This window comes from Urocitellus parryii, chromosome 8, assembly GCF_045843805.1.
Source record: "Urocitellus parryii isolate mUroPar1 chromosome 8, mUroPar1.hap1, whole genome shotgun sequence".
NCBI lineage: Eukaryota > Metazoa > Chordata > Mammalia > Rodentia > Sciuridae > Urocitellus > Urocitellus parryii.
The window spans coordinates 134650217-134661818 of NC_135538.1; the positions used below are offsets into that span (position 1 = coordinate 134650217).

The 11602-nt window shown below is 49.3% G+C and overlaps 1 protein-coding gene across 1 annotated transcript in view; it reads right to left on the reverse strand.

The window, feature by feature from the left end:
* Window positions 1-7691, reverse strand: part of Pxdc1 (PX domain containing 1) — a 28829-nt gene extending 21138 nt beyond the window's left edge. The window contains exon 1 of the mRNA XM_026407120.2: window positions 6885-7691. Coding sequence (XP_026262905.1) covers window positions 6885-7140 — 256 coding nt within the window. The 5' untranslated portion in view covers window positions 7141-7691. The remainder of the gene's footprint in view (window positions 1-6884) is intronic.
* Between the last annotated feature and the right edge of the window lie 3911 nt (window positions 7692-11602).

Below are 11602 nucleotides of genomic sequence, written 5' to 3' on the forward strand. Positions count from 1 at the left end.
GTGGCCTCTTTGAGTAAGTCAATTCATGAACTGGGAAAAAAAAAAAAAAAACATGTCTGACTTGAATTTTCTGATTTTTACTATGCTCTCTCCTTAATTCTTCCTCAATGGGCCTCTTCATTATTCTCCCCATCAAAAGCAAAATTACCACTCGAAACGTTAGACTTAGAGTGTTTTTAAAAAGCCATTCAGTTGGCCAGTGTGTCTTAAGACATGAAAAGCAGCGACCCATCCAAATAGGAAGGAAGCACTGGTTCATTCACACACCCATCTGTGGGGCTCACCCATCAGGCCATCAGGAGCTTCCACAACACAGCCACCAAGACAGGCAGGATCCCTGCCTCCCCCGTGTGTTCCTGCTCACCAGGAAGGTGGACAGGAGGCCAACACTGACCATACAGTGTCACCTAGGAGGTGGACTCCAGGTCCTAAGCAAACACAGCAGGGCATGCCCCACTCCTGGAAGGAAGAGGATGGCAGGTGAGCAGATGGCAGAGGTGAGAGGCGGGGGGAGCCAAGGTAGAACCCATTAAGGGTTTTCCCAGAGGGCTAAGGGGACCACAGCTTCCTATGTAAGTTTTGGCCACAAGAGCTCTATGTATCTGGCAATTCTATTTCTTGGGGTTAACGACACATTGGCTCCAGGATACCACAGTAACTCAAGCCCAGCTCACAGGCAAGCACCAAATTCTAGTTTCTGAACCAATAAAGCCCTGAGTCAATCCATGAGGGTCCCAACAAGGTAGGGTGGTGACCCTCCTTTGTGAGTGCTCCCCTTAGTCCAGGCAGGGATATCCTTGAAGGATGGGGGTGGCCACAGCTGCAGAAGGTTTTGTAGGGAACAGCAGGCTGGCACACGGGTGGGTCAGTCCTGCAGGACACTTCACTCCCTCACTCTCCCTCTAAGAGGCTGTCATCAGGGACACTGCCTGTGCCAGGGCAAAGGGTGGACAGCCCGAGTTCAAGGCCAACAACTCACATGGGTCCAGTAGGTGCTAGGCACTTTGTGGCTATTACAGATTAGCAGGACTCTTAACAAACATGCCATGCAGATACCATTATTACTCTTGTATCCACAGGGCCTGGAGCCCTGAGCAACTTGCTGAAGTCACTCAGCAAGGAGCAGGTGGCAGAGCCGGTATCCAAATACCCGCCTATGTGTGTCCAAAGCCAGTGCTTTCGACCAGAACCTGACCGTCACTTGGCTGAGTCCCCAGGCAGGGGACCCCCAAGCCTGACTTCTTCCACCATCACCTGGCTATAACCCTGGTTTGCCACTCAATCTCACAGAGCCTGGACATGCTTACACAGGAGGCAGGAAAGGTGACTGCAGGGACTAGGAGACACTGTGTGTAAAAGTGCCTTCCCCCTCCTCCCTTCCCCCCTCTGTCCAGGTGCTGCTCTTCGTGTCTTTCCAACTTGATTCTAAATTACATGTCAGCAAAGGATAATTAAGACTTTTGTTCTTAAAATGAATGGGGAGAAAACCTGCAAGTGTGAGTTAGCAAAAGAGTAACCATGTTTTGTCCACCACCATCACTCAGCTTGGCGGGTGGGATAAGAAGAGGGCAGGGGCTGGAGGGGTCTGTGTGGAGGAGGGTCACTGTGGGTATGTGCTTCAGTGACATGGTATCATACAAGGAAAGAAGGGAGTACAGAGCCCTGGGCCTCACACTCCCTCCCTGCCCTTCACATCATCAAGGAGAGAGTTCACATCAAGGGCACTAGGGGCTTCTCAGGCCTGTTACTTGAGAAAGGAACAATATTCTTAGGGGTAACAACCAAAACCAGCTACTGGATACCTTCTGTGAACAAAAACACCAATAAAAGGGGCTGGGGTATAGCTCAGTGGTAAAGCACCAGCTTAGCCTGCACAAGACCCTGTGTTCACTCCTCAGCCCCGCTAAATAAATAAATGAGAATAAAAGTCTTTCTGTGCCAACAACTGATAGCAACGTACCCTCCTATCTACTGTCTCCAGGCTGCGACTGCCCAGGGGAGGAGGTCATGGCGTGGACATCTGTTACTGATGCCCCTCAGAGAAAATGAGCCCTGGGCTCAGGTTCTCCCAAGTCTGTGCAGCCTCCCAAGTCTCTCCCCTGAGTGTCACTTGCCTGCATGCTAAACTCCAGTAGAGGTGCCAAACTCAACAGGCACTGGATAAACTGCTTGGTACAACCAGGGCTCACCAGAACTTCGACTCTGCCCCTATTTTAACTATTCACAATGCAGGAACATCTTTGGACCCTGGGAATATATCCATCAAAACGGCACAACCGAGCGCAGGGCTGCACGCCTATAATCCCCGTTATTTGGGAGGCCGAGGCAGGAGGAGCGCAGGTTTGATGCCAGTCAGGGCAGCTTCATGAAACTGTGTCTTAAAACTTTTTTTTTAAAGGGTTAGGGGTATAGCTCAGAGGTAGAGCACACCTGGGTTCAATCCCCAGCACCACAATAAAAAGAAGAAAAAGCAAAAACAAAAAGCACAGAAATATCTGGCCCAGACATTTTTAAAGGGTAGGGTGCCCATGTTGCTGGGGGAAGTGCAAGGGCAGCCGGATGCTGCCAGTGGGTTCACAGTGACTTCTGACGGGGAAGCAGAAGTGAGTTTCTCCTTTAAGATCTGGTGAGAAGTGAGCACAACCTGGCAGCAAGCTCAGATCCATCCACATAAGTCCCTGGCTGGCTCTTCTACAACTGGCAAGGTAACTCATGTGTCACCTGGGGCAGTGTGAGATCTGTCAGCATGAAATGAGGGGAACCGAGAGGAGTACATGAGCACCACACACTGGCTAACGTTACAGAACTTACTTGGAAAACATGCTAAATGCTAATTCCAAGCCAAGCTCCTGAGGCACCTCCTGCCCACACCAGCTCATGACAGTTCCACGTCCCAGAATCAACACTCTGGGCTCATCCTGAGGCTGCTCACACGGGACCTGTGGTCCCTCAATGGCTCCTGTGCCTCCCTCTTCCAGACCAACCAGTTTAACACCTTCTAGACTGGCTCTGCTGCGCCTGACCCCAGGCTCGGTACCTCTTTGCCTGTCTCAGTGTCTCCCTCTTGTCCAGCTCAGTGTCCTTCTCAGCCCAGCCATCTGAGTTCACCTGAGATGGAATCAGTCATCTGCTCAGAGCCCTCCAGGGAGGGTGGCTACCTCTGAATAGGAGCCCAAGTCTGACTGCAATCTTCCTCACTCCCAGACCATGCTCTCTACTGCACATGCTGTAGAGACTCACTACTCAAACCCAACAGGCACACATGGGACTCAGGGCCTCTGCACTGGCTCTCACTCTACCTGGGTGCCCTATCTAGATATCCACTGGCTTGCTCCCTTCTTTCCTTCAAGTGTCTACTCAAAGGTCACTCAAAGGTCATTAGTCCCAGACCATCCTGAAAGCTGAGCCCCTCCCCTTCCCCTAAAGTCATAGCCCTTTCTTGGCTTATTTATTTTCTTTCTGAACATTTATCACTATTTAACATATTTTATCCACTTGTTGATCTTGTTTATTATTGGATTTCTTCCAATCAGAATATAAAAATCATGAGGGCGGGGGTGGGGAGGGTGGTCTTTTCATTTCATTGTCCAAAGCACCTGAGCCTGGCACTCGGTAGGCACTCAGCAGATATTTGATTGAATGAATGAATGTAAAATCAAAATGTTGATGGTATAATTCCCAAGTATTGAAGATCACCCAACTACTTAGAAATAGAATCTGCTGCAGCAAATGTGACCAGGCCAGCTCAAAGGTGACAGGCCTGAAACAGGTATGATTTTAAAAGGACCAAAATAGTTAAAAAAAAAAAAAAAAAAAAAAAACTCACTCAATGAATAAATATTGCATGGTGATGTTCTAAATCCCAAATTTTCCTAAATGTGAGAGATGGAAATAAGGTAAGAGAACTTGATCATGCTCCAGGGAGGAAACCCTGAACCCTGTTAGGTACTGCATAGAGGAGATTTAAGTTCAAGGCCTGGCCCTTACTGGTGCTAGAGTGCAGGGAATTATCTTGTGAATCCAGAGATAAGTAGCTACCTCCCTCCACTAGGGCTGGGGGACTAGAAAGGAAGAGGTATTAGACTCAAGTCAAGAAGAGGGTTAGGATCTGGTGAGAGGCCCAGATTCCAAGGAAGAGGCCTTGCCCTACTTTACCCAAATAAAAGGCCAGGAAGGGAAGCTGGTGAGCATTGAATCTCCATCCCATACTGGGGTTAATATCCCTGCAGATGTGTCATCAAGGGCCCACGGATTGCTACCAAGCATGACTCCAGAGTATGCAAAGGACAAAAAGTATAATTGTCTCCAAATGCACACTCTCCCCCCACTGCAATATTTGAGGAACCAAGAAAAAGGGCTCCACATCATTTTAATTGCACACAGATTCAAAAATGCAAAGCAGGGGACCAAAGCTTCCATACCGTCTGAGAATGTGTAGCCAAACACTGATGAGAGCTACCAGCTTGTTGCCAGCAAAGCTCAGAACTCAGATTTCCTCTCCAAGCTTTTTCATGAAACCAGAGACTGCAAATTTAACACAGCCCAGAAATTTCAACAAATATAGACCAGAGAATCTTAACAGAGAAATTATAGGGAGAGAAGCTGGCATTGCCAATACAATACACGCATCTGGTTGCCTTTTGGTGTTTATAGTTTGCAAATTCTGATAATCTTTCTATGCAAATAATAAATCTCCATGAGAAAAAGGAAGAATCTACTTTTCTAATTCTGTGATATACCTTGCTTAGCAAACAATTTAGGGACTTCCCTGGTGTGGTACAACAAAACTCTGGTGGAACTGGGGCAGACCCAGCTTGCCTCCAAGCAGAGACCAAGGACTGGAAGGGAGACAGGGTTGAAGGTTACTCCTCCTCTGGGCCTCTCTTCAACCCCTCTAGGGAGCTGTGGGCTGGTCCTTACAAGAGGCCCCCACCAAACAGGTCACCATCAGCCTCAGCAACAGTTCCAACAGTTACATGGCAGGTTGTCAGGAAGTCCTTTACATCCGGTAACTGGTCCTCAACCTAACCGCCCTCTGCCAGTCCTATCACCTTGGCCTCCAATCCCCATTTCTGACTTTTGTTCCCTTTTTAAAAGGTAAAGGCAGCTATCACAAACCTTCTTATTTTTCTTCATGATAATCAACCACTTCCTAAATATTTCTTTAGTCACTCTGCAGAGACACTCCATTCCAGGAACTGACCCCAGCACAAATCGACCCCATGCAATGCTGGGACATGTGTAATGACAAGGCAAATTGCCCCCACTCACCTACCTTCTGCTCCTGGGAAGGTGTTTTCATCTGGGCCTCCACAATGAAGCCACACCCCTTTCCCCACCACCTGGAGCAGCCACCCTAGCCAGAAATAGCTAATGCTGGCAGTAATGAAAACAACTGGTATTTACCAAGGGTTTACTATTGTCAGGCACTTTATCATGCATTTTAATCTTTGCAAAAGACACTGGCAGTCAGTACTAAGTCACAGGGAAGAGCTGGATTCCCACCAGTCTGCCTGGGGTCACAGCTGAGCTCAGACACCTGGCCAGAGTGAGTAAGACTCAGGAAGTCCCATTTGTTTATGGCCTGCCTTGTTCCAGAAAAAGTCACTGAATACACTGCTGTTCCTTCATCATCCTTTTTTCAATTGGCATTCATTTGTTGAATTACAAATGTTATAATAAATAGCAAATTCAAAGAAATCTGTTTCCATACTTGAAATAATACTCCAATTCAAAAACAGTTACACATGTAAGAATCTGGGAAGCAAAGAGAAGTGGAGAGGCAGGTTTTCTCACCCAGGGTTGACTTTGGGAGCCTTTCCAAGTGATGTGTCTGCCAGAGGACTTGTCATGAGAACTGAGCTAATTATCCACATAATTCACACATGGGGTGGGGCCTATTGCCAGGGGAAAATAGAGGTTATCTCCAGACCTCAGCCAGACAGGCAGCCAAAGAGACCTGTGCTGGCTGCCCAGCTCAGGTAACTTCACCTCAGCTGCCAGGGGTCTTTGCTTGGAAGACGACTCAAGTGACCACACAACTCACGTCTTCTCTGCCCTCATGTCTCCAACCTACTCAACTTCAGCCCCTCTCTTTCTTGCTTCTTCCCCTTTTCCAGCCCCCTTTCTGGCAGTAGGAAAAGGGAAGCCACCAGTTTCTGAAAACAAGCGTCCTGGCCAAGCCGGACTAGTCACAAGGCCAGGGAGGAGGCGGCCGCAGCTAATCAAACCGGAATGTGGACTCAGGCCTGGGGTGGGGACCCTGTGCTGTCCATGCAGCCGCAGGCGGGGCGGCCCCCTCTTGGGGAGGGGTGAAAGGGCTGCTGCGTGGCACCTCGCACTCCAGCTCAGCTGACTCCCAGGGAAAAGGAGGCGCGGTCTCCCCGGGAACGACTCAGAGGCAGCTGTCCCAGCCGTCTCCATCCCCAATTCGGACACGCTTTAATTGTTTCCAAACACTTCCCCAACCCTCCTTCTGCCACCGACTGGCTCTTCCGAGGGTGGAGGTATGGGGTCATCGCTCCAGCCTAGGGGGCTAGGGCTGAGTAGTGATCAGACCGTGACTTCCTCAGAAGTGACTTGTCCTTGGAGACAGGGGACCCGTCTGCCGGCCTCGGCCCCTTTCCCATCTCATCTCATTTCTCCCTCAGGAGTGAGTGCCTCCTGGCTCCAGGGCTGGCGCTAGGTCTGCCCTGGCGTCCTTCTTTTAGAAGCCCCAAGTCTAAGTGTCCCCTGTCCCGCCGGCAACAGAGCGGGAAGACGCATCATCGGTTTAAGTTATTCTTCCCTGCTGACTTCACCGCCTTGCCTCGCCACGACGTGCCCCCTCCCCACCTCCCGGTCCTCCCAGCCCAACCCCTGCCCGGTGCTCTGCAGCCCCACACCTTGCCGCAGCGGCCCGCGCGCCAGCTCGGGCCGGTCCTCGGGGAAGGCGTCGCGGAGGCGCTGCCACAGGCGGCCTAGGTCGGCAAAGCTGCGGTGCAAGTAGAGCACGCTGCGGTCCGACCACTCCGTGCGGATCTCGAAGAACTCCTCCTCGTCGCCGCGCCGGCTGACGATGAGCCTGCGAATGCCGTTCACCCAGCAGCCGCGCACGAACATGTTCACAAGCGACGTGCCCTCAAACACCGCCGAGGCCATACCGCGGGCCTGGCATGCCCTGGCCGCCGGGGGCGCCCTCGGCCCCTGCCTGCCCGCCCGCCGGCAGGAGGCGCGCCCGCGCCGGGGGTCTGTTTGGAGCTGGGGTCCGGCCGGGTGCGTCTGGTCTCGAGTGCGTCAAGGGCCGGGATCCGCAGGGACCCGCGTCTATGCGAGACTGGAGTCGACCTGGGTCGGTCCCCAGCAGGGGTCTGTCCCCAGCCGGGGTCGTACTGGGGTCTGAGGTCTGTCCTGGGGCTGCCGGAGCTGCAGGAGTCTTCCCGCGTCTGCCCGGTCTCTGCGCGCACTCCCGGTGCTGCCCGCGATCCGGGCGCCGCCGCGACAAAAGTCGGTCTGTCCGGCCCGGCGGCGGCTTTATAAGACACTTCCCATCGCGGGCGGTGCGGTTGTCGACGTCGAGTCCTGGTCGCGTCCGCCTCCCTCCCCCTCCCTCTGAAAAGCCGCCACGGGCCGCGCGCGGAGGGGGTGGCCTGACCCACCGCGCCCCACGCCCCGCGCTGCCTCCGCGGAGCCCGCGCCACTGCGGCCGCGGGGACCCGAGCGCTCGTCCCCGCCTCCGGGCCGCGCCGCCGCTTCCTCCCTCCGCGGCCCCCCGCCGCCGGTCGGTGACTGGAGGAGAAGCTGGAAGGGGAGGGCGGGGCCGGCCCTGCGCTCACGGGGGCGCTTGGTGGAGACTTTTTTCTTTTTCCGTTTCTCGATCTTCAGGATTTCTCCGTTCTAGGAGCTGCGGGCCCCACCCGCTCCGCGAGGGGATGGAAACAGCACGTCGCCGGGCTCGCGGGCCGGCGTCCCGAGGCAGGCCAGCGCATGTCCCCGTGGGGGGCGAGGGCCGGGCGGAACGCCAGGAGTCCGCACGGTTGGCTTTGCCTTGATCTCTTCGCCGCCCCCATCCCATCCACCCGGGCCCGGTGGCCTTGACCGGGGCTGGACGCCCCGGGTCCCCTCGGGTGCCTGACGTCTCCGCCCCGCTTCCTCCCGCGCATTCCGGTCGTGCCTAAGCCTGGCCATTGCCCGGACGCGGCGGGACAGTCAGACCAGAAGCGTGGGTGGAGGGCCCCTAGGAGCTCAGCCAGCTAGCTGAGGGGCAGCTCTCTAAAAAGGGACGTGGGACAAAACAGTAATGGGAAAGGGGGTCCCCTCGGAAAGGGCATCTGGGAGTGATCCCAACCCTTTTGAGAGCTGAGGGATTTCGGAGATGGAACTGGGAAATTTGCCCACACTAAGTAGGCATTTGCGTATTTCTTAGGCTGTTCTAATTGGAAGATAATGTTTAACAATAGTTTAAGAACTCGGTGACGACACATTGCTAAGGTCTGGGTGGGAGACCAAGAGAAGCCCTACAGCCTTTTATGCAGTTCTAGAAAATCTACAGCTCCCAAATGACCCCAAACGCAGCGTTAGAAACGTCAGAGGCTGGAGACAGGTGGCTTTTCTCTGTGTCCAGTCCGGACCCAGATGTCTGTCTTCCACCACCCTACCCCCCCCCCAGTCTTTTTCAGACTGCCCCCAGGGACTTGTGAAAATATATATCTTCAAAGTTCTTTATCAGGGTTTGTCTTTACCCTCTCCCTGTTGGTCAGCCTCCCCCTTTGCCCTGCAAACTGGAGAAGATGTTTTCCACAATCTGGAACCACTCCCCAAACTAACCCCCACCCCCAACCAGGGTAATCAGTGTTTATTGACAGATAACTGGCCAGAGGGAGAGGCCTGAAGACAGAAGCACTCAGGGAGCTGGCAGCTTCAAAGCCCGGTGGAGGCACTTCTGTCTCTCCATCCTCTCTGGACACACACCTGATTTCCCTCGCTGCTCTCCCCTCCCCCATCAGCATCTCTGGGACCTCCAGGTTTATGGTGCTTTTATGAACCCTTGCTGTGTGAACAGTCTTTGCTAGAGACAATCAAGTCTTCGTTCCCCTGTTGCCTTAAGAGGCCTAATCCCTTCAGTTTGTGCCAGGCATTCCTGTTCACTAAAAAAAAAAAAAAGTGTTTTCATATTAGTGACACGTGTTTGTTTAAAGAAACCTGGAACTTGAGAAAACTAGATGGCTTAGTAAAAATAGCAAATGCTGAAAAGTTGCTCAGATTGAAACACAATGAGATGCCATCTAATTGGTGCATTTTACTTAAATAAGAGAAATTATCCAAATTCTGGAAATAAGATGAAAAGGATAGTCATGCATTCAATGTCATGTTGAATTATTGTTTAAAAGCCCAAAGATTACTTAATTTCTTTGGACCATATACCTTTCTTTTATTTTGCTATTTATTATTAACAAAATGCTAGGACTGTGAAGTCATGTAAATTTGTAGATTTATGCCCAGGACCGATACAAATAATTTTTGTCCAGAAAAAAATAAAGTTTACCCTAAAGGTTATCTTTTATTGCACTTTAGGACATTAACTGTTTTTTGTTTTTTTAATCTAGCCTAGTAAGCTTATTTTAACTTTATTTTTAAAAGATTATATAAACCTAGGCCCTCAAATGGTCTTTGAATCAGCCTTATCATGTTACAAATTCTCATTAATTAACAAGTAGAGTATTTTTTGACACATATTTGCAGAACCATTTGAGAGTCATACTTCTAACCTGTAAAAAAAAAAAATTGCTTGTTCAAGTTTAACAAGAACAAGAGCTTTTGCAAGGGTGTGAAGAGACAAGGACCTTTATAGACTAATATTGGTGCATCAGTTGGAAGAGGTTCTTTGGAAAACAGGTTTGCAGTATTTGTTAAAACAACAACAACAAAAAATGTGTATAACTTGTGTCCCAACAATTCCCTTTTCTAGGATTCAATCCTGGAAAAACATTTCCACATATGTACTAAGAGAAACACACAGGGACATTCATTGTTGCACAGTTTACTAAAGTGAGAAATTGTAAGTGATTTAAATGTTCATTGAAAGGGAGAAGAATAAATTACTGCCACATGAATAAATTACAGCATGATGGTCTACTACGCATCCACAAAAATGAATCAGTTAAAAAAGCGTGGACCAATCTCAGTTACAGAATGTCAGTGGAAATAGGTGATGGGTATAATATGGTAGTATAGCTACACATAACAAAACAACAGTAAATTTAGAAAGGGACCTACCAAATCAGTAAAGTTCCGTTAGAGGTGGTGAACAAGTCCAGATGGGAGGGTGTCAAGAGAATTTTTGCTTTTTCTATAATGCTCTTATGTACATTTTTAATTAAATAAATGCATCTATTACTTTTAATAGGGGAATGGGGCCTATGGGAGGCCAGTCAGTAGGACTTGACTCTAGATGGTGGGAATAAGTGCTATTAATATTTTCTTCTTAATATTTTTCTGTGTTTTAAATATTTTCTAAGGGTGATGAAGAAAATGAGGAAAGAATCCCTGAAATAAATACAAGTTGACTATCCCTTATTTCAAATGCTTGGAACTAGAAATGTCTCAGATCTCGAGAGTTTTTTGTTTTGTTTTTTAATTTTAGAATATTTTCATAAGCTTCACCAGGTTGATCATCCCTAATTAAAATATGAATACTCTGAAATCTGGAACTTTTTGAGTGCTATCTCCAATTGAGTTGGGAATTTAAAACCAAAATATAAAAAAGTCCTCAACTGTTGTTAAGGATAATAAAAAAGCATATGGCAGAAAGCGTGCTGTAAACACCTCTGAGGACCTGTGTTATATAAATGTCAGGAAGCCATCCAGAGGAGCAGGAGTGGTTTCGGGTTATAAATCAAGCTGATTAGCTAGTCCAGTGCCTGGGGCTACAGAATAGAAGGTGAAATGGAAAACAAATAGGAGCTCTCTGGGTCACCTGTCCCAGTTCCAAGCTGGGTTTAAAATTACAAAGGTGTATCCAAGGAAGGGCCCTAGTTGTAGGTAAGAGCCTTGGAAACAAGAGACTCAGCCCAATTAATAAGAGTAAATAATGAGAATAAAAGTCTTCATGAAATTCAAGGCCTTCACTTTGGAAGGGATGTATGAATGTTTTGTTGATTTTTCCTTTGTTTTTTTCTTGGTTTAAGTGTTTGGGGTTTTTGTTCGTTTGTTTCACTCTAGCCTTGCTCCCCAGCTTTCAATGTTAAGAGAAAGATGACACAAAATTGACAGTCATTTCCCCCAGTTCACCCTCTGTGACCCATTCCTTTGGCATCTAACACAATAGCAGCTCAGTCTGAAATAAGATTGAGTACTCTGCCCAAAGTATAGAGCTAGGAGGTAAGAATAGGAGAGGAGAGGAGATGCAGACCCCAGAGTGACCCACACTTACAGTTTCCAGCATTTGTTACCACTCCCATTCCCACTTCATTCTGGCTCCCTCAATATAAAAGCTAGAGCTAAAGACAGGCTACCTGTGCTTGGATGAGTTGGAAGCTCTCAGATGGATAAAATACTCATAGGAGCACCATGATTTCCGTTTTGACTTTTGCCTCTCTGGTTGTTCTAGAAGCAGTGAGATAAT